This window comes from Plectropomus leopardus, chromosome 21, assembly GCF_008729295.1.
Source record: "Plectropomus leopardus isolate mb chromosome 21, YSFRI_Pleo_2.0, whole genome shotgun sequence".
Lineage (NCBI taxonomy): Eukaryota > Metazoa > Chordata > Actinopteri > Perciformes > Serranidae > Plectropomus > Plectropomus leopardus.
The window spans coordinates 10,502,649-10,525,497 of NC_056483.1; the positions used below are offsets into that span (position 1 = coordinate 10,502,649).

A 22,849-nucleotide genomic window follows, 5' to 3' on the forward strand; every position below is an offset into this window, starting at 1 on the left:
GGGCATCATTCGGAAACTGAAGAGTTTCACTTCATATTTTGGGTTTTCTCCGGGTGCTCTGGTTTCCTCCCACACTGCATAACTTTACTAATTTGTCAATTTCTTAATTAAAAAAACATAGACTAAATAATTGGAATTTTCATATTTTATTTTCAGTGTATCTATTTTGATATGTCTCTTCTTGACCATGTACTGTCAAAGGTTATCTTTAACATCTCAAAAACACACTTACATTATTTTATCATCCCAGCCCATAGAGACAAAGCCCAACATGTCATACCTCAAAAACCACACCCAGACACAGCAGTAGACTGACATTTAAAGGGTGAAAATACTGCCCCCCATTCGGTTGGACTGGTGGCTGGAAATTACAAATATCTCCTTTAAACACAAAAATGTCTGATAACGCAAAACGCTGCTGGTAGACAGGCAGGGTGTGATCTAGGAGCTGGCAACAGCGTTCATCAATACACTCTCCCCATACTGCGGTGACACAGACCTGATAGAAAATCTGCAACGTATCCCTTGATGTTGCAATGTTTATTCATGGGGAATCAAGGGAAACAAAACAAAAAAACAACAAAAACAAACAAACACAAAATAACTAAAAAGGCCAACAGAAAACTTGTTTTCAGCATTCTGACCTCTTCACTTTACTCCTTAAAGAAAAGAAGTAAGTAAAGATGGTATAAAGCAGTGAAGCTCATTGTGGACATCCTTTTAAGAAACACAAGAGCTATCAACAATACCACTGATGCGAGAAGCAAATGAGATGGTTGTCCCATTTGCTTGTAATATTCCCCCGCATAATGATTCTGGCAGTACTGTACTGATTCTATGTAAAACGCAAAATATGCTAGTAAAGTAGTTGCACTTCCTGGAGCTCAATTAAGTCTTCTGGCAAGACGTTTTAAATGCATTCCTCACGCAGGTCGTGGCTGGCTCTGAAACCACTTTCTGACTTTACAGAAGTTAATTTACTGAAAACATGGAGTCTAAATATGACTGGGGAAACCTTCATTAACGCCTTCATACACATACAGAGCAGACACACGCCGATCTGAGGGCAGATAGGGAACATGTTTGGGGCCACTGGTGGGAGTTGTGGTATTCTTGGGGCATACAGTGGAGCATACAGCCTAGGGGTGAGGTCAGATACACAAAAGCACACCCTCACACAACCACACCCATCCCCCTTATTCTGTCTCCACTAAGTGGACAGAGACAGTCTCTAACCTTTGGCCTAGACCGCCCTGCAGGGAGCCAATCATGTGAGATAATCATGGAAACACACACATATGAACAAACACACACACACACAGGGGCACAGAGTGGTGGTGTGAGCCGGACAGTGGGCTCTCATGAGGACCGGCACCTGCTGGCATCCTTAATGTGAGACAGTGGGGTGAGGAGGGTGAGGAGCACAGCTGACAAATACCCCTCATAACAGGCAGGCCAGGGCTGAAGTGTGTCCCTTCATCACACTCACACACACACATGCACACAAAGCTGTCGACCCTTGGAACCAAGGTCTCGTCACTGCTGATCTAAACACACATTTTTTCTATGCATGTGTGTGTGTGCAAAAGAGACAGAAAGCAGACACCAGAAGGGCACCTCGTCCATCACTGTCAGCCATGTCGACAAACAGCTGCAGAACGTCTCTGTTAATGTTACTGTGTGTGTGTTAAACCTCAGAGAGGGTGTGGCGGTGAAGCTCCTACCTCTATAATGTAGAGGACCACATTCTTATAGAAACAGTAGAGGATGCACTTGGTGACACGGTTGTAGCTCCACGCCCCGTGGACCAATAGCAGCTTCTCCAGGTAAGAGAACTGCCAATCAGGAAGAGAGAGAGAGATTTATTACTATAATTAGAAGAAAAAAAGTGTTTTAAAGAAAATTTGAGACAGAAAGGGAACAGAGAGAACATTAAGAATGTGGCTGGGAGACAAGAAAGCTGTGGCAAGAGGAGGCCCGCTGATACAGATAAGCAGCGCAAGAAGCCCAGAGGCTACAAGATAAACCAAACAGTGAAAGTGACAGAATACGTTTAAGTGAGACACAAAAGACAAGACACCTCAGTAATTAGGAGAAGCTTTAGTTGCCATTATGGGCCTAACAGATAATTAATGGGAAGTAGGGTTGCAAATATCAAATATTGTTATTTTTTTAGCAAAAAATTATTTTAGTCTACAAAAAGTCACAAAGTAGTGAAAATGACAATTCCCCAAAGCCCATAGTGATATCTTCAAACAGCTTGTTTTGTCCGACCAACAGCGCAAAATCCAAGCGTATTTAATAACAATTATATGAGAGAAAAGCAGCAGTTCCTCTCCTGTGTGTCACCCATGCCAAAAAATCTTGGTTAAATAGTCAATGTATGTGAATTTCACATGTTTCTGGAGTATCTGTTTGAGCATTCTGACTAGAAACAAAATATGAGTATTGCTGGTTCCACTTTTCTTGTCTGCATGGCGTTAATGCATAGGCATTTGGTAAATTACTTTTCATTTTTTTTAGATTTACAATAAAAGAGTCATACAATTATGTCTTAGCATTTTTATGAAGAAAATGAATTAAAGAAATTTTAGTACTAATTAAGATCTTATTTTTAGATTAATAAATCTGAGCCCTGTCATGAGCTGTCTTGGCTGTATTTATCTAAACAATTGAGAAGCTAAAGGTAAAATATTTTTACAGTAATAAAATGATTGAAGATGAAACTGCCCTTAAAAAGAACAAAATCAAAAGAGAGAAAAAATGACTTTCTAATGCTGCTAAGAACAGATAAAATGTTATGTCTTTTCCTTGTGGGCTGTCTTTTATCCTATTATAACACACTTGTGATGAGCCATGTGTCTGCACTGATAATATGATACTTGAGTGGCCTCTATAAGAAATTTCTTCTTTCAGTTGTCCCCCCCTCCAGCGAGGTCAAAGATCAGACCAGCTGAAGGGTGAACAAGTAAGGATTCAGTGTCCTGCCTTAAGACATTTGAGCAGGGTGGACAACCAGGCATGAATCCATTATCTACGTTCATATAAAGCCTGTAACGTATCTGTATGACCCTAACCGAGCATGAATAATGTCTCCATGCTATGTCTGCATCCCACCTGTGCTATGGAGTAGTCAGATGAGTTGGTGGCCTGCATGCCCTCGTTGCCACTGATCCCCACTCCAACATGAGCCGTCTGAATCATGCCTACATCGTTGGCACCGTCACCTATCGCCAGCGTGATGGCCTTCACATGCTTCTTCACCATATCCACAATCTCAGACTTCTGCAACGGAGAGACTCTGAAACAACAGAGAAACAACGAAACTGAGAAACAGCAAGAAGAGAAACAGAGATTGTTGGTTCATGTAAGAAGTGTATACAGCTGTACCAGAGGTGGTAAGATAATATAATACTGAGAGAAAGAAAGAAATGCAATTAGAGATAAAAAGGAAAAACAAAGACACCAGAAAGTAGGAAAGAAGAATAAAACCTGAAATTTTATATTGGGGAAAAAATTGAAATGGAAAAAAAAGATGGATGAGAGGCTGGGAGAAACACACAAACACAAACACAAACACACACACACACACACACACACACACACACACACACGCGCGCGCACACACACACACACACACGCACGCACGCACACACGTGCCCTTCAGGGCTCTGTTAACTGCTCTTCACCAAGAATTAGGAAACAATGATTCACTGTTCTGCTAATAACACTCTGGTTAGCTCATGTTTGATGTGTTTATATGTGTGTGTGTGTGCACGTGGTTACAGCGGTGTGTGTTGTACATTTGAGTGCACCTCAGAGCATGTGTGTGTGTGTGTGTGTGTGTGTGTGTGTGTGTGTGTGTGTGTGAGAAAGTGTGTGTGTGTTCACGGAGCCTCCAGTGGTACTCCACCCTCTTGACCTGTATCACTGATCCTCCTGTCCATAACCGGTTCTGTCTCTTCATTGACAATGAAGGATCCAGGGAGGCTCGATTACAGACGTTTCCCTCGCGGCCACTGAGAGACGATAGCGATGTGTTATGGTGCATTTACTGAAGTACCTTGGACATTTTTTCATTTTATGGTGCCATGTGTTACACCTGCGGACAAATGAGAAAACAGCATCCGACCGATGCCCTCTGTTGTGGTGGCTTTCTGTTTGGCTTTACCAAAGAGGTTTTAAAAGTGGTTTTTCCTCCACCATCTGCCTTGGATGAATTTGTGAGAACTGGAGCTCTTGGTCATATCACCTGGTCTTTCTCAGCAGAGGGAGTTTGCCCAGCTGTTACTGAAATTTAGTAACTCAGAGTTTATGAGTTGTCTGGGCACAGTTCATAACATGGAAGTGGCTAAGCTGGCAGCTAGCAGCTAACAGTGCTCACTCGATACACAGCTCTAAACAATGGCAACAGTACTGACTGTGCTAATAGTGTTAATCAGAGGGGAACAAGTGCATGAGCACTATGTTTCTACGACACTGCTGTCCTGATATCAGTGTATCTGTAACTTCTGTATGAGTGCAGTGTAAAGCAATGAGCTAGCCAGTGGAATACACACACCTACATGCATTTGAATACTTATTTGTATATTTAAAAGTTCAGTTGTATAGTTAAAAGTTCAGTTTTGAATAATGGTTTTTCTATTTTGTCTTCATGTCTGCTTTCAAAACATGCGTTCCGACTGCCTGTAATTCACATTTGCACCACTTAAGTGAGTCTTGTTCCTAGTACCTGTAACCTACACTGTGAAAAATTCATGTACAAAGGAAGAGACATGGGAGAAAACTGATACTGAGACTGGGATTCAACATGTATAACAAAGCAAGCTATACTTCCCCCAGTGCAGTACTTGCAACTGTAGTTGCTATATGAGACAAACACTTTTTATAGTACCTTGAGATAGGATATTTGTGTTTACTATCACATTTTGCCACAAATTCATACATGTGAAAGTACAGTAGACCAGCTCTCTTATGGGCTGCATTACAAGAGATAAACCAAATCCAGATATTAAATATTTACATTACACTTCCCTGATTATAGTCATTACCTGATCCTCAGTAATGTATGAGGTGATGGTAATTTGAGTATCAACACTGGGCTATTGTGTAGACAATGCTTCAAAATGTTCCTAGAAAGGGGTGGTGGGGGGACTTCCACAACGACTGTTTCTGTGTGTGTCATACAGCTCTAACTCTTCCATCAAATTCCCACCTTGTTCGTCAGTGCCAAGATAATGATATTACAAAATCTAATTATGTGCAGCTGCATGAGCCATCATATGCAAACAGCGTGCAGCAAGATGCTTTGATAAAGGTGCGACGAAATGAAATTATGAGCAGATGTATGACCCCTTACACACACACACACACACACACACACACACACACACACACACACACACACACACACACACACACACACACACACACACACACACACACACACACACACACACGCGCGCGCGCGCGCGCGCTGGAGCCCAGAGGTCATAAAGAGGCTCTATCTTCTATGAATATGTAAGAAGGATCATGTCCCGGTCAGGCTGAAATCACAGAGTTGGGTGGTCTGCTTAGTATTCATACATAGGCGTGTGCAAAAACACACAAAATTTACGCACATGCACAAACACACAAAAACACACCTTGTGCCTCCCTCACCAAACACCACAGGGGAAAACCTCAGAGAGTCTTGGCCTCTGTAGTCGTTGCAGAAGGATGGGATCAACCTCTGCTCTTTGTTTTTCCTGATTCTGCGTCTGATGTGTGTGTGTGTGTGTGTCTGCCTGTGCGTATCTTGGCCTCTGACCACAAATCTCTCTCTATCTCCCTCTCTGTCTCACTCTACCTTTCCTCTAAACACTGCATACAGTGTCTGGAATTGTGTAAAGTGGCGTTGAGGAGATGAAAGGCTCCCGGTGCTCTTCACGGTGGAACTGAGCAGAAAATAAGCAGCCGCTAAGTCCTCCTATAAACAAACGCACAGTGAAGTCAGGAAGCCATGCGTACGAGTACACCCGACTCTGCCGCCCCTGAGACATGCACGCGCATGCACACATTCCCAAACTATGAAACATCACACACACATACAGTAGGAGATATTATCTCACAGATACCTCTGTAAAGCCAAAGCCACAGCTCATTATGTACAGGCGTCTTATTAACCGTATTGTGCCCTGTATGCATAAACACACACACACACACACACACACACACACACACACACACACACACACACACACACACACACACACACACACACACACACACACACACACACACACACACACACACACATACAAACAGGAATCATCCACAGCTTGCTCCCAACATGCAGGTCAGGACCTCCCAAGGCAGTGTGTGATGGTACTTTCTCCCTTCTTTTTTTTTTTTTTTTTTAAAGGAAGCTCTGGATAGTTTTCTTTCATCAGGCCTTTTATAATTATTCAAATTAAAAAACTGGAGTAACTCAACTCTTTGTTCGAATTGTTTTAAGGGATAACAGGCCCCTACTAACCTATAACACAAAATAAAAAAATATCTACCAGAATCAATACTTTTTTATCTGATTTCTTACTTTGAAGAATATTTTTTTTCTTTTGGAGCTGGATTTTCAAATGTTTATTATAGTCAAAACACAAGCAACTGTACAAGAACTAATTGGTCATATTCAATAAATATATGTTCTAAAACCGGCAAATCCAAAAAGTCAGTGTTTTTGATCAATGGATACATCTTTAGATGCATTGACAGGGTTTCTACAGAGGCAATTTTGCCAAAATGTTTACTTCAACATTAAACATGACTTTTTAAGTCTAGTTAACATGTTAGATGATATCCATTAAAGGTTTCAAATTTTACAAACTTTTTAGAGTGGCAACTCCAATTTTATGTGACACTTCCACACTGCTGCACAACCATGCCTTTATGTATGTAGCTCCATACATGTGGAATCTTCTATGGACTTAAAGCTGCACTTGTTGGCTCCTCTAGGCAGTTTTAAAGCACTGTTGCAGGACTTTTGTAAGTCATCTTCTATTTGCCACTGTCAGGGTGCATCTTATCCGATCTTTTAATTTTTTGTTTTTATGGTTCACTAATACCATTTATTCACATACTTTTTAGTCTTTTCTTTTTGTTACTTCATTTTGTGTTCTATATTGCTTCTCTTAGAATTGTACGCCTTGATTCTGTTTTTTGTTCTATGTTGTCTGTCTGTAACTTATGTTGCTATCTGTCTTGGGTAGGACACTCTTGAAAAAGAGATATTTCATTTCAAGAGGGTTTTTTTTCTGGTTAAATAAAGGTTAAATTAAGCTAAAAAACAACAAACAAACAAATGCAGCTAATCACCACAATGCTAGATTCGGTGTACCCTGATAAAGACCTTTCATGAACAAGTCATAATAAAGACTATGTTTTTAAAAGACCAAAACCATTCTATGCTCATTTGCACAAACTTGGCAACATTTTGACTGAAACCAGGAACCAACTATGAATCAGACCAGACATTTGATGCCAACTTTCAGTACTATACAGGTTTTCAGTATTTGGGTCCTATGCGCACATTTTTGGTCTGTATGAAAAAATTATTGATGTTCGATACAAAGCCCTAACCAAGGTAGCAAAAGAGATATGGAGCAAGGGGGGAGACGTGCACACAAAGAGCGATAGAGTGAAGGATAGAGGAAAGGAAGCTGGAGGCTGTTTGCAAGGCCTGTGAGACCAGAGTCCGGATATGGCCTGGATATGCAAGGGAGAGTCAATTACTTCCCTCCTGGCTGCAAATGCACATGCGCACACACACACGCACACGCACACACAAGTACGATCACACACACGAAAGATGAGTGGAAACTCTTTTGTTAAACATCACAGCTGGTGCTGAGTGGAACATGACCAAAAAAGGGAACATGCAGTAAACATCCTAGGAACAAAGTGCACTTTGTATGAATGGAAATGTATAATGGCAATGTCTGTGTCTGTGTATGTGTATTGGTGCCCATTCCTGGGGTGCCACCAGTCAGTGAGTCATGGCTTTGACATTTCCATGCAGCGTAGCATATTACATTACCCCTGCTGTGCAGCGGTGCAGGCTTTTATCAACCTTATTCATTAGCTGACCGTGGGCAACCGACAACCTTTACAAACACGCATGCACCCAGGTATACAGGCCCCTGCGCATGCACACACACAAACACACACACACACACACACACACACACTGAGTCTCTCTTTCTTTTTATTACGCACAAAACAGAACAAGGATTACCTGTAATAAGTGTATGGTGAGATTCAATGGTTCTTTTTGTTAAGTGTTTTTACCACAACAGTGCATTTTTTCTTTATAGGTGCCTACAGTTGCAGATTGGCTGACTTTATTAAAAACACTTTAAGGAGTTAACCCTTTGAAACCTGAGCAAATTGGCTGGATTGACAGAAAATGAACAATGAAAGAAGAAATTAGCCAGAAATCAGCTATAAATTATTTAAAAAATACAAGAAAATTGCCTGAAAATTAGTTAAAAATGGAAAAACATGCTTAAAAATATATAATAATTTAGTAACATAATGTTAAAAAAATAAAATAAAATAATTAATAAAAAGCAGCACAAGAAAGCAGCACAAGAAAAGTTATGTAGCTCCAGGTTTCAAAGGGTTAAACCACAGTAACATTTACTTCCACCCACCTTCTTTTGCCAGCACTCAAAGCTCTTGGTAGTCATCAGGATTTATTTCAGAGATGATTTTAAACACGTCATTACAGATCACACCCTCACCTTTACCCTCAGAACGTCATGTCTGAGTAAAACAAAGGAAAGCCCAGTAACAAGATAACGGTGTCTTTGTCTTTTTGTACATAAGTATTTTAAGGCAAAAAGTTGGATATTGAACCCCAGTTGGGTACAGGTCAAAAAGCAGCCAAAAACAAGGGTTTGCTGAACAAAAACCTTGTACAAAACGCATTAAAGATACTTTTGGGAACGTTGAAATTTGTTTTTGTGGACAACCTCTTCTTTATCTTTGTACATAGGGGTTTTCCCACAACAGCACAATGATCCTGTGTATCTGTTAACGTTTTTTGAATACAGGATGCTTGACCTTTCTACAAATTAAAATACCAGACTTTGTCCAGATTTCAGGCTTATTTGTTTCAGGTTTATGGTCACAAGACGTTAACTTTAACCACGCTAACATTTTTTATGAGGCGCTTGTGTGTTTTTGTAGGATTTATCTTTCATTGCTCCCTTTTTTTTCAGTGCAGGATGAAATTTCATCATTGAAAACCGAGACAAATTGTCACATCCTTTTCATTATTAATCATTACATCAAATGCACCGTTAATAGTTTGATTGATAACGTCAAATCATTTTTAAGATTGAAGCACCAACAAAAAAAAGCACTGAATTTTTACATGTTTTCCCTTGTGAGTTCCAAACTTTTCTAGGCTTACCAGATGTGTGCAGATACCCCGTAATAAAATAAAAGTTTGCTTATGTACATGTATTTGTATGACGAATGAGTCTTCCTTACCGACAGCAGATGACAGCCTTGCAGGACAACGCCAAGTCAAGGAAGGCCTGGCGAAGGTCAAAGGACAGTGCATATTTCAGTGTCTGACCATCAATGATCAGCGCCAGCTCATTCTCCTTCCTCAGGGAGTCGCCCAGGGACGAACAGTGAGCTGTCAGAGTGGCGCGAGTAGCCTGCAAAGAGACAAAGACACAGAGAAGGGTGTTTGGGTTAGTCTTAAATCTTTAAAGGAGGATTAAGTAGATATTCTCCCTTTCACACCTACATTAGGCTCCAGAAACTGGTTATACAGTTTCACACATCATCAACATGATTTTACTGACAGGCTTGTATCTCCTCTACAGTTGGTTCGAGTCAACAACATACCTCAAACACATTAGTGCTCGTATGGAAATGCTGTTGGGTTGCTTGCTGAGTGAAAGCCTAACCTCTAACCCCGAACCTCATCACTGAATTACTGACAATCTTAAATCCTAATCTGCACCCTTACCAAACAAAACTCTAAATCTTAGCCTGGAAATTACTCTTTTTCTGGTGTGATCTTGGAAGCAGCCCTTTCAAGTGAGAGTATTTCCAGGTTTTATGCTTTTGTGGAGTTATTGTGGCCTAACAAGGTGGTGAAAATACAAATCACACATCAAAAACACACAGACAAATTTGCTGAAAGGTCAAAACCGTACACGGTAAATGGAAGACATATGCTCTTGGTTGAACGGGCTGCTTTCATCTGGGGGAAAGAATTTGCTTCTGTGTACAGTCAACAATTAAGAATGCCAATATAAAGTTCACAGTTGTTCTAGACATCATCACAACAAGCGGACGCTGCAACGTCGCAGAGGCTCGTTGAACCACGGCGTCTTATCTGATATCTTTACTTCAAAGGGAGAAAATACACTTAAGACACACAACCAGAGGAAAAAAATAGAACTGAATTTGATTTATGTCATGGTGGGGTAAAATGTATCATTCACTTTTAACAGCAAAGTGTGTGTGTGTGTGTGTGTGTGTGTGTGTGTGTGTGTGTGTGTGCGTGCGTAAATGCCAGCTTGCCTGCAGGGCAGTAGTTTGGGGGCAGTTTTGATGGAGCTCTTGATAATAGAGGAATAGGGATTAATAGAGAAAATAAACATCCCGCAGAGTTGTAATGAATTCCATGTGGAGGAACAGGCACGCCACAAGCTACCACTCAGGCCCACACACACACACACACACACACACACACACACACACACACACACACACACACACACACACACACACACACACACACACACACACACACACACACACACCTGAATTCTTCATTTCCACTGACTGAAATTATGATTTCCATGGGATCGCAATGTTATAAAGCGTTAAAATGCTTCAACATGCATCATCTCTGCCTTGTGTGGTCCATCTGTAATGTTCAGATGGGAAACAGAAGTTATGCTGATTATCAAATAGAAGGAAAAAATAAAAATGCGACTGTTAGCAATTCAATTATGAATCCTCATTAAAACATGTAAGAACAGTGAAAAATAGAGTTAACAGGATTTAACAGTTCTAGCTCTGACTTAATGTTTCTAAATGTTTTTGACACTGAGGAGAACACTATGAGAATTTGGGTTAAAGCTTATTAAAATCATTCCAACACTAATAGGCTGTCTTCAGGTATCAGACACTTACATTTAATATTTTTTAGGATAATCTTTAACCAAATTTAAGACTGGCTATTTGATAAATCTTTTTCTAATTCAAGCATTGCAAAAGTAAGGGTAAGTCGTACAGGTGAAGGTTTTATGTAGTCATATGGTTTTTAAAGTGAGTAGGGTGAATCTAATTTTAGCCAACAGGTAAATGAGTGCAAGTATAAATTAAAATATTAGGTTATATTAGGTTCAGCGGTAGGTGTTAAGACTTGTAACATCAGAAATGTGGATGCAGAAGAGCTTGACTCAATTTTACAAAAATAAAGATGGACATAAGAAATTACATATAATGTTTGTGGCAATGAATGACCTCATAAATTCAAATTTAATACAATGTCTTTTTGAGCCTAATATTCTTAAAACTAAATTGAATACATTTTAAGATGTTTTAAGGACCTGCAGACACCCTGACTAAGCAGATGTTTTATCAGTTAAGGGTTGTCCAATCCTGTAGCAAACAGCTCACTAACTGTCCCTCTAGGGACACTTTTGTTAGCTGTACACGTGGAAATCAGCTTATTCACATAATAAACACAGAATGACACAAAATGAAATGCCCCATAAGAGGAGCTGTTTGTGGAAACACGGGCAACACAACTAAGCACACAGCAATCAGGAACACAAGAACAAACTACACACACAAAAGTGCACAAACATTTGAAAATTTAGCAACGTTAAGAATCTACACTGTCTCTCACGGTGGGTTACTCATCGGACCTGAGAGAGTCCAGTGACCCGCAGAGAGATTACCCCTCTGTCCGCCAGTCAGGACACAACACAGCAAGCACAAACACGTGATCACTCTTCATGTATGTAATCATACAAACAATGTGCTCTCTCTTCTTCCTGCCAAATAGCGATGCACACATGCTCACAAGTGTCCCTCCTCTTCCAAAAAATTCCCTGCTCTTGTTTTTTCAGCCTGAGGCTCTGTGTGTGTTTTTCTTTGTATGCCGGAATTCCTGTTTGCATTCACCTTTTCCCCCAAACAGGGGAAAGGAAAACAAAAACATAATGAAAGGATTAAAAGAGATTACAGGTTGTCAGAGTCCCGAAACTCAAAGTGTCTATGTGTGTGTGTGTGGTGTGCATGTGTTTTTACAGAGGAGTGAAACACGTGTATGCATGTGTGTGTGTGTGTTTGCATGTAAGTGCATGGGGGTTGTGTGTATGTGTACATGTCCTGCATGTGTGAGAGATGAGAATCTGACAAAACCTCCTTTTCCCTGCTCGTCCTCACCTCATCACAGAGGAATGGACACGAAAAGCCTCAGCAGCATAATGCAAAGTAAACAGTGTGTAAGTGAAAAATGATTGTATAAAAACATGGCACATGACACATATTTGGGGCGGTGGGTGTTGATGCTTCACGTCTTACACAACTTTCTGCATGGGGCTTAATTCTCTGGAGTACTTTCAAACATGATATGAGGAGACAGCTTCAAATTCCTCTTTGGCTACAGTTACATGCACAGTTACAGTACAGTACAGTTCAGTTACACCAGTATGCCCCTTGTTATTCAGAATATACCAATATTCTGAATTTGTTGCAGGTCATTCAAACAGCATATTCCCTATAAATATTCCTAATTAGGGGGAAAAAAATGACTTTTTTGCGCATGAAAACAAACTCAATGTCTGTAGGAAAAATATTAGTATATTTGCCAATATTTAGGTGATTTTTTATAATAGTATATGGACCACATTATAAAGACACTAAAAGAGAGGGTCGCACACATGGGTTAATCCTCAAGCGAAATCCTCAATGCAAACAGTTCACCAGCCTATCAGTAAGGTGCTAATACAACACAGTGACTTGTCACAGCAGGTTCAGTCTAAGCTTTAGCGGCGGCTAAGATAACCCGGGATAATAACCAGGCTAAGTATGCAGGCAGCATTAAAGAGGAAAGATTAAAAAGGTAACTAAGGTACAAACACCAGTTAGCTCTTGAAGCTAACAGGCAGCCACCTACTAAAAGTACAGCAAGTCCAGACCTAACTGTATCCTCATGAGAAAGACCGGCGTCTTAACATGAAAAGAAACAGCTCACAAAAGGTCCACTATGATCTGTTAACACTTTCTCAAGAGAACAAACATGAGACCAAAGAAAAAGCTGTTACTATGTTACTTTCCTCTTTCTCACGCTAAATTACCCACTATTTCTGTTTGCTTCGTTCTTTGATTGCACCAGTTCCAATATGACAGATCTCATTAGAAAGAATTTTTATGTTCCAAAATAAATGTTTATTTTGTCATGTGCATCTGAGCTTGAAGAGGGCGGAAACACACACACACACACACACACACACACACACACACACACACACACACTTTGTAAACCATGTTCACAGGCCCTTCTGCATGGAATTTTATCAGGTTTATATTTGGATCACAAAATAGGAAGGGCATGGAGGCGGTTTGAGATATCACAGGTCACCCTCTCTCATTGCATACTTTACCATACAACGCTCTGACACACACACACTCACACACACACACACACATACATATATATATATATATAAATGCACACAGTGGGAATAGGGAAAGCCAAATGCTGATCCGTTCCAGCCAACCTCTTCATTCAAAAAGACCTTAATCACTAGTGCCATCATGACAAATGTATAGCCAGAGTATAAAATATACAAAAAAGCACTAAGCAAGATAAATGGGGAGAGGTACAAAGACAAAAGGGAACGACGAAGGATGTGGAGTGTGAAATAGACTCAGGGAAAAGGAAGAGAAAGAGAGAGAAAGGGAGAAAGAGAGAGAGGGTGAGAGAGCTGCGGAGTGAAAAGAAGGCGGAGAAAGACATGCTCATATCTGAAGTGCAGATTCTGTCACCACTGAGATTTAATATACCGTTTAATTATCAGACTGTGCATCTGTGCAAATACCTACATCCTTCCCTGCCCCAGCCAGAAACACAATCACACAATCACACACACACACACACACGCACACACACACACACCTGAGCAAAAAAAAAGTAGACACACGTGGCTTGATGTATAAAAAATGATTATAAATTAAAAAATGCCAGAACAATACAATAACATTTCGATCCCATGGAAATCCTAATTTCAGTCAGTGGAAATGAAGAATTCAGGTGTGTGTGTGTGTGTGTGTGTGTGTGTGTGTGCGTCTGTGCACATGAAGATGATTAATGAGCAGACGAGAGATGTTGTTTGTTTTAGGGTTGTACTGCGGGCAGCATGACGAGGAGAGGGGGATTGTGGGAAAGTTAGATGTAATGTATATTCAGAACTATCAAGCTGATCAGGATGACTATGTGCCACTGAATACGGGGTAAACAATGTGTGTGTGTGTGTGTGTATGTGTGTGTGTGTGTGTGTGAGGACAGAAATAAGAGGGCAAAAAGGAGACTTTACATATGCTTTTGTGTCCTTCAGCATTGACTAAACAGAAGGAGACAGGGCAAAGATTTGTGTCAGTCTGTGTGTGGCATGTGATCTGAAGGTGACAGATGGCGCTCGTCACAGCTTCAGCGGTCGCAAACCGTTTACCCAGGAGGCATTGCTCACAGGGTTTGTTTTGATGAGGAGGAGCACCAAAAGGGGATTGCATTACCGCTCACTCATCACCCTCACATGGCTCGGCCGCCTTCTTCACCCCCCTTTCTTTCTCTATCCAGATTGTCTGTCTCATACATGAAGTACAATAAACACTTCCCCTGCTTTATTCACAAACACACTCCTGCTGTTTCCACTAAGATAAACACACATATTTTGTTGCTTGTTCTGCGCTTCCTCTGACTTTACCTCTAACACAAGCAATAATTTTTCTGTGTAGTCGCTTCCTGTGCACAGAGAGGCTGCTGACAGATGAGGAGGTAGTAGTGTGAAGGAGACATGGAGCGGAGAATGGGCTTGGTCGGGATGGGAGCGACAGGGGGGCTTGCATCTGCCGCTAAGACTGGCAACTGCAAGATCCTTCACACAGATCAGCCGTCACACAACAGAAGAAAAAGGGCACGATAGAGAGAGTGAAAAGTTTTTTTCTGTTTTTTTTTTTATGGTGGCAAGAGGTCAACCCCAAGGTGAGATTTTGATAAGCAGCTTCTGCTTTTGCTCACATGCAGGTTACAAACAGGCCCGCAAGCATAAAGAAGCTGAGCCAGCGCAAAATATTTTAAGTGTGTGATAAGTGTTGCGCTGAAGACGGTGTTGCTTTCATCCATGCCGACAACCAGAGCTCTCTGAAGTCGTCCTGATTGACAAGCATGACTGTGACACCACGTGCACACACAGGCATGCTACATTCATACATGACAGAGAATGTTTCATCTCATACATCTATATGTCCAAATATAAATCTAGACGCAAATAGCAGGGGTCCTACACATAGTCATGGACAAAATTTCGAAACAAACATTTTTTAAAGAAAAAATAAAATCGCAGAAAACAAAAACAGAAAAAAAAGGAAAATTAAGGGAAAATCGCCTAAAAATTTGAAGGTTTCTAAAAATCTCACCAAATTCTTTTAAAAAGAAGAAAGAAAATCTGCAGTAAAATAAACACAAAATACAGCCATTTCAAGTTGTATCACTCTCTCCTAAAGCCAAATATGCTTAAAAAATTTATTATTATATTATTTATGCAAATTTTGCGCTACACTAATGTAATTTAACTTATTACACAAAACAAATGATGGCTTTGATTGATGATTTTTACTGTTTTCATGACTTTTCTAGGTCTGGAAAATGTTTTCCATGACCATGGGAATCCTGAAATAGAGTCATAAATATTTATTTTTTTGTATAAGGGGTGCTGTTTTTTAATTGTGTTTTCCAGCAGTAGTATGTCATGTTGTTTACTCTGTCTGTGTTTGCTGAGTTTTATTCACACCCACTTCAAAGTGCGTTACACAAGTCTCTGCAGCATACTGTAGATCATGAACTTGCCACATGAAAAATTCCCCTCATGACCTACGGTTAATGTTTCATGTCAGCCAGCTGTCCGTCTCAACTTTCCTGTCTCTTCCTGTGCCCTATAGAATTGTGTTAGTGCAACTATTTTACAAATGTAGCCCTTGAGTGATAATAACCCTGAGCTGGTACAAATGCAAAAGGTTCCTTTAGCAGGATGGATGTTTGCCATTTCTGTGTGGGACGGGCTTTCCAGCTGAAAGATGGATTCCCTGCTGCACCAAGTTGTTTTTAGTTGTTTCTCAATGGTGTGTATTAAACGGAAAGTCTTTGTCTGCATTTGGCATTACAAAATTCTGGATCTGCATCACAAAAAATTATACTATGAATAATTCTAGTCATAGAGAACATTATGTCAAGACAGAGAGAAAGCTTTTAGTTACTTTTTTTTGGTTCTAGTTTCCACTAGCTCTCAATTAAGTCCAACTAAAGAGGAAATTTATCTGGAAAAATCTGTAATTTCTAGATTTTTTTTCACTTCTTCTTTACACACCATTCGCACCAGTATTTTTTGTTTTAACTGGAAGTCCTGTCTTTAGACAGCACCTCTTAGCAACAGCCTAAATCCTTCACTGCTTCAGCACATCCTGCCTCATTACAAGTCATTCAGCTGTAGAGATTTCTAATGAAAGGGTTTAGAAAGTTTTCTGATGTGTAGGCACAAAAAATACTAACTTTATGATAACAAAAAGCTCTTGTCTTATGTGCTATCGGATCTGCCTACGTCTATGTTTAATCTCTGCTGAAGAATTTCCCAAGGAAGATAGGCATAACAATCTCTTTCTCTGCAATTAAAGCTTATAGACAAGAATTTCAAATATGCATAAGCAACAACAGCAAGGAAGAAAATGAAAGAAACAACTGTTCCTTAATGTTGTCACCTCTTAAAGCTGAATGTTTCATCCTTAGACCCAGACTTCATTGACCAGACTTTGAACTGTTTACTGGAAAAGTACAGTATGTGATCAAACGTGGAAGACGGGCTGCTAACGAAATCTTCCAAACCATGTTAAGAATGATCCACTTATGGTGCTAACTGTATTAGCTTTCACTTTCTTGTGCTAATTGCATAGGCGATTCTGAGGCTAAAGCACCCGTATCACCCTAGCATTAAATGTTCAGCCTGTCCAGCTCAGTTTACTCAGCGTCTAAGTGGCCTTGCACGCTGTCTGGCTTCTGACCAGCCAGACACCACTTTGATGCATAAGGGTATAAAATCACAGTTAATTCCTATAGAATACAGTGAAGCAAAATTTCTATAAGTGTGAAAGCGTGCAATTAAATCTGAAATCATGACCAACATTAACATCCTTTCACACAGGATTCAAGTTGGATGCAATGTAAACCCACATTGAGGTCTCTGCTGTCATGTTGATCATGCTATGGACTCATAAAATCCTCCTTTGGGTGTACAAACATTCGCTCACACACAAACACCCATAAGCAAAATACACACAAGCACACACACAGTTCCGACGCTTAAAGTTTATAAGGCATAATCTCCCCAGTCTCACATATAAACAAACTCTGTAAAAGTGAACACACTGTGATTGTGTGTGTATACGTGTCTGAGCGTAAGCACACATGTGGGAGTCAGGGAGTGTGTGAAAGAGAGACAGACACGGAGACACATGACAGCAATCAAGCCACTTAGGTTAACAGAAATCTGAAAGCAAAGAATACATAACTGGGATAGAAATCTAATATAGAGACCTTAGACTTCACTCTAAATAGTAACAGGAGCAAACATACAAGTGAACACATATACAGTCTATGTGCTGTGCTGGCATTTAGTGAGAAATAGGTTAGATAAAGACGCGCAAACAGTGTGATACTGCTCTGGGATCATTAAAAGCCAGGGAATGGATGTGAATGTTGTGAAATAAGGAGGAAAAGAAGTGATAGTTCCCTGCTTGTCTCTTTTCATCCCTTTCTCCAAAGGGACACCAGAGACTTTAATTGCCTGCACCTGTGAGCACACAAAGAGCCCCACCCACCAATCTGGCTGTGGACCACACCCTAGTTCCCACGGTAATCTGCTTAGGACGCCACCACATAACGCCCTCGCAACACACAAACAGTCATGACTGTACAAAATGCACACAAATGTGAATACTTGAGGAAGAGGAGGGTCTACTCACATCCAGAGAGTCCTCATTGACGATAATGAGGGACATGCCGTGTGTCACCAGACGACAGGAGTAACCTGAGAGACAGATAGTGGAAGGTAGAGAGCGGGGGATGGGAGGGAGATTAGATTTACTTAAACCCAAAACACAGGTGAAAACTGGTCTTGTGTAGATTTGCAAAATCCTGCTCCATTCTCTCACGCAGCTATCTGACTCCACTCTCCTCCATCAGCCTGCAGCCATCATATCTGTATTGTAGTCTGTTGTGCATCATTCAACTAAATCATGTAGCAATAAACACAGTAAAAATCCTAATTATTCAAATTACTTATACAAGTGTAGCGCACAGCTTGATCATATAAAAGTTTGTAAATAAAAGTTGTACAGTCAACTCTCAAAAGGGGTCCAAACTTCTACGTAAAATTTTGTTTTTATTTTTAGGTGTTTTCTCTTCCTCCACTACTGCAATGAAAAACCAAGCGCACAAATGTCATTGGTGTGCAACTTAAAACCCCTTTTTCCCTGCTTACACTGGCCACTGGCACACTTCACTTAGAGATTGGAGACATGTCTGGCATGTCACAGCCAACATAAGGCCAGCTATTATCCTAGCTGTGATTTAATAAACTCCACAATACATACAGTTTCCTCCGCTGCTGCACATAATGCTGCAGTGTGAAGGGCACATCCACACCACTGCTGGTTTTGTCTTCTTCACTGGCACATAACTTCACTAAGGATATGTTCAGACTACAAGCGAATCAGATTTGTTTCTTATATCAGATCTTTATGAGAGAGTCTGTGCTGTTATTTGCAAAACAAGTCAAGTCAAGTCAAACTTTATTTGTAGAGCACATTTAAAAACAATTACAGCTGAGCAAAGTGCTGAGCTGGCACAAAATAGAAAAAGAGATAACACACAGCAACAGGAAAAAGGAACCGAAGAAAAAGCAAACAATAGAGCAAATTGCAGCACAACAGGGAATATAGTCGATTTAAGGTGTCACGCTCTAATCAGAAGTACGGCAACGAAAAAGAGGTGGGTTTTCAGCAAGTTAACCAAATCAGATTTATGTGTCCAGACATCACCAACCTGTCTGCATGGGTTACTGCGGTAAAAACATAAACATCAGTAACTACGTAGCGGTGCTGGTGAAACAGTGTTCCAGCATGGAGGCATGAGAAATGGAGGCCCATCACTGCGCACTCTAACACTCATGCTGTCAAACTGCCGTGTTGTCCCCACAGCTCTCTGCTAATAGTACCACGCTCAGCACTTCCTTCTCTTTGGATTTATCACTATCATTGTGTGTCGTGTTGCGAGTGACACAGAAAGAACTTTGAAATCTAGACTGAGACGCATCTGTAGAAATCCCACTGGAATCGCATTTTAATCCACCTTTAAATTTGGTTCGGATTCGATTTGCAAAAATCGCACTTCACGTGTTGTTTTTGCTGTCCAGACTTTCTAAAATTCTGGATATGCCAAAAAGCAGATGTGGGCTAATCTAAAGGAACCCTCACTTTCCATCTGCTTGCAGCTTTTCTGTCCTTACTTTCCACTTAAACTTATATTTTGGCCATTGTGTGTATTTGAAATGTTTTCCCCTGTACCTATATTGATGGCAGTCTCCTGCTTGTCTCCAGTGAGGACCCAGATCTTGATGTCGGCCCGCATCAGAGTGGCGATGGTCTCTGGCACACCAGCCTGCAGACGATCCTCTATGGCTGTGGCACCCAACAGCAGTAAGTTCTGTTGGTGAAACAAAAAGAGTGTGAGAGTAAGATTTTAAAACTCAGTGAGAATGATCACATTTAGGCAACAAATTTAGCCAAACATCACCAGTTTGTACGTGAGTGCTCTTTATGTCAAGAGAACATCACCCATATCTGGTAAGAGGATGAGAATGAAGCCAGAAAGTTCAGTACAGTTGGTACAGCGGCTCATTTTAGACCTCTGTACCAACTCTGTGTCTTCGTGCCAAGAAGTAACCCATTACCTTTCCCCCCCTTGCTTTAATTTGTTCAGCATTTAAATGCATGTGTACCCTCATTAGACACACTCGGACGCACACACAAACACTCGCACAGACACACAAGTTAACACTACTGTGTTGTTGACTCCAGTTTTATGGGGCTTTTGGCAGGCTGGTGCAGGTAATTACCCTTGTGGTCTCCCAGTCTGAGCTCCCCTCCTCCGCCTGCTTCCTCTTTTTTTTCTTCTTCACTTACTTTTCTCACCTAGTCTCTCAACTCTAAATCCTTGGTTTTCCCACCTCTCTCTAAATCTCTTTGGAATATCCTCTGATCTGATATTTTTGTATTATTTTTTCCCCCCACCCCCCCAACAGAGACAGACAGACACACACAGACACAGACACAGACACACACACACAGTGCCATCTCTCTGGTCAACCAATACAAGATATGCAGATAATCCTTTCAGGAAGGAGTAGCATCTGTTCTTTACATTCTGTTAATAAACAAGGGAGGTGGTAAGTGTTGAAGAAGCATCAAATTTATTTAAGTGAAGGAAATCAGTGGAGCCACTCTGCCCCCTGCTGGCATACATAAAATGTGTGTGTGTGTGTGTGTGTGTGTGTGTGTGTGTGTGTGTGTGTGTGTGTGTGTGTGTGTGTGTGTGTGTGTGTGTGTGTGTGTGTGTGTGTGTGTGTGTGTGTGTGTGTGTGTGTGATAGAGTGCATCCATCAGGAAGAGTTTCAGGTCTCTGCTTTGACTTTAAGACATCGCTCACAAGTTTGGATACCAACAGTACAAATCACTACAGAGAAAGAGTTGGTGTGTTTACCTTTTCCAGTAGTTCATAACACTCCTCCAGTTTCTGAGCACGGTCTTTGAGCACAGTGCTGACACGATTGTATTCCTTCAGCCACTCCTGGTAGGCGCCTTCCTCCAGGTCCACATAGGCAAAACACAGAGTCCTCAGTCCTGGATGGGAGGAGATAAGATGATCAATCATTGAGATCATGCAGAATAGATTATGTCTCTAACTGGGAGTGAGTCGTCCAATGTTTTCCATTGTAGTGTTGAGAGGCAGATAAAATGGAGGAAACTCAGAAAGATGTTTCTGCTGGAATTTAAGCCTCAGCCACAGGTGGGATCCAATAATGTCAAGTCTGGACTAGTAGCCAACATTTTAGCCAAAGGATGCCAGAGTAAAGAGCAGAGTTTTCTTGACCGTTATAAGACTTGGATGCAGCCCCTACGCTTTTTTCTTCTTCTTTTTTTTCACTAGGCAAAATTAAAAAAAACAAAAACAAAACTATGCTGAGACACATTTTGCTGTCATTTCTGGTTGTCTGCTCTCTGTGTTGAAGTTCTGCACTGGGCAGGGCTCAGCTCAACACTCTCACTTTTCTTTTTGTTTTATTTTTTAGGATTTTCAATATCTTTTTCCACATTTTCAATTCCAAAGCCTAAAGAATTAAGAATTAAATAATTAAAAGTTCATTGCTTTTTGAGATAGTTTACTATTATTATTATGCTATTATATTTACCATACATAACATAATTTAGTGATTTTTTTCTAGGATAATAAACTGTCCAATAAAAATAAAAGTAGTTGTCGTGACAGGCCTAGTCTTGACCCTTCTAAAACTTCTTGTAAACTCAGATCAGTCTCAAGACAAGGCTAAAAATACTATTACAGAGCAAGAAAAAATTAAGTCAGTGTAAAAGAACTAATGCAGTAATAGAAACAGATCAGTGAGGAAGTCATCGCAAAGATAATTGGATGTCCAGTGCAAAGAACAATTGTAAACAAAGAGAAACTCAGCTATGGCTTTCTCCTCTTCTCTCGTTATCTTTGTTACCTTCAGTAGCAAACTGCTCCAGATGAGCAACAGTTAATTCTTTGTACTGGGACGCCTCCGTCAAACGCTCAAAAATGACATTATCCTGCAAAACAACAAAATAGCATTAACGACAAATATCAGGAGATATTTGGAGTGCTGAAATACAGATGTAATGAGATAAACATACAGCTCCTTTGCAGTACAGCCGTAGTCGCCCGTGGGGGGTTCTGACCACCACAGACATGCGTTTGCGGTTACTGTGAAGGAAGCAGAGGGCTTAGTTTCAAAACACACAACAGTCTTATATTACAGAGTTATTTACTGAGTGAGAGGAACATTTATAGGAGTGTTACCTGGAAAACTCAAGCACATTCAGTAGCTCATAACTCATCTCCTTCCCTCTCTGAAACAAACAAAATGTCAGCTCACAGCTTTGCAAAAAGCAGCTGTTTATGCAGTAAAACACTCAGATACACACTCACAGCTTCAATTATGACTGAATGCGGGGTTCTTGCAGTGAAGACAAAGCCGAGCCCTTTGGCCCCTTTGACCAGTGCTCCTTCATCTGGCGAGGAGGCCTGGTAAATGATCTGGTTTTCCTCTCTCTCTGGGACCACCGTGTGGCACACTGCCATCATTGTCAGGAACTCACAGATCTGAGGTGATGTAGGCTGAACAGAGAAGACATTAACAACATCCTTTGGTCATTTTTTAGCAGAAAAGCTTTGCTT

General features: G+C 40.7%; 1 protein-coding gene across 3 annotated transcripts in view; it reads right to left on the reverse strand.

The window, feature by feature from the left end:
- The window catches only part of atp8a2 (ATPase phospholipid transporting 8A2), a 57,572-nt gene that overhangs the window by 14,073 nt on the left and 20,650 nt on the right, over positions 1-22,849 (reverse strand). For all 3 annotated transcript variants that reach the window (XM_042510643.1, XM_042510644.1, XM_042510642.1), the window contains 10 exons: positions 22,601-22,789; positions 22,472-22,521; positions 22,306-22,375; positions 22,137-22,221; positions 21,113-21,252; positions 19,918-20,056; positions 18,316-18,380; positions 9,535-9,707; positions 3,118-3,301; positions 1,725-1,835 (listed from right to left, as the gene is read on the reverse strand). In XM_042510643.1, the coding sequence (XP_042366577.1) occupies positions 1,725-1,835; positions 3,118-3,301; positions 9,535-9,707; positions 18,316-18,380; positions 19,918-20,056; positions 21,113-21,252; positions 22,137-22,221; positions 22,306-22,375; positions 22,472-22,521; positions 22,601-22,789 (1,206 nt within the window). The remainder of the gene's footprint in view (positions 1-1,724; positions 1,836-3,117; positions 3,302-9,534; positions 9,708-18,315; positions 18,381-19,917; positions 20,057-21,112; positions 21,253-22,136; positions 22,222-22,305; positions 22,376-22,471; positions 22,522-22,600; positions 22,790-22,849) is intronic.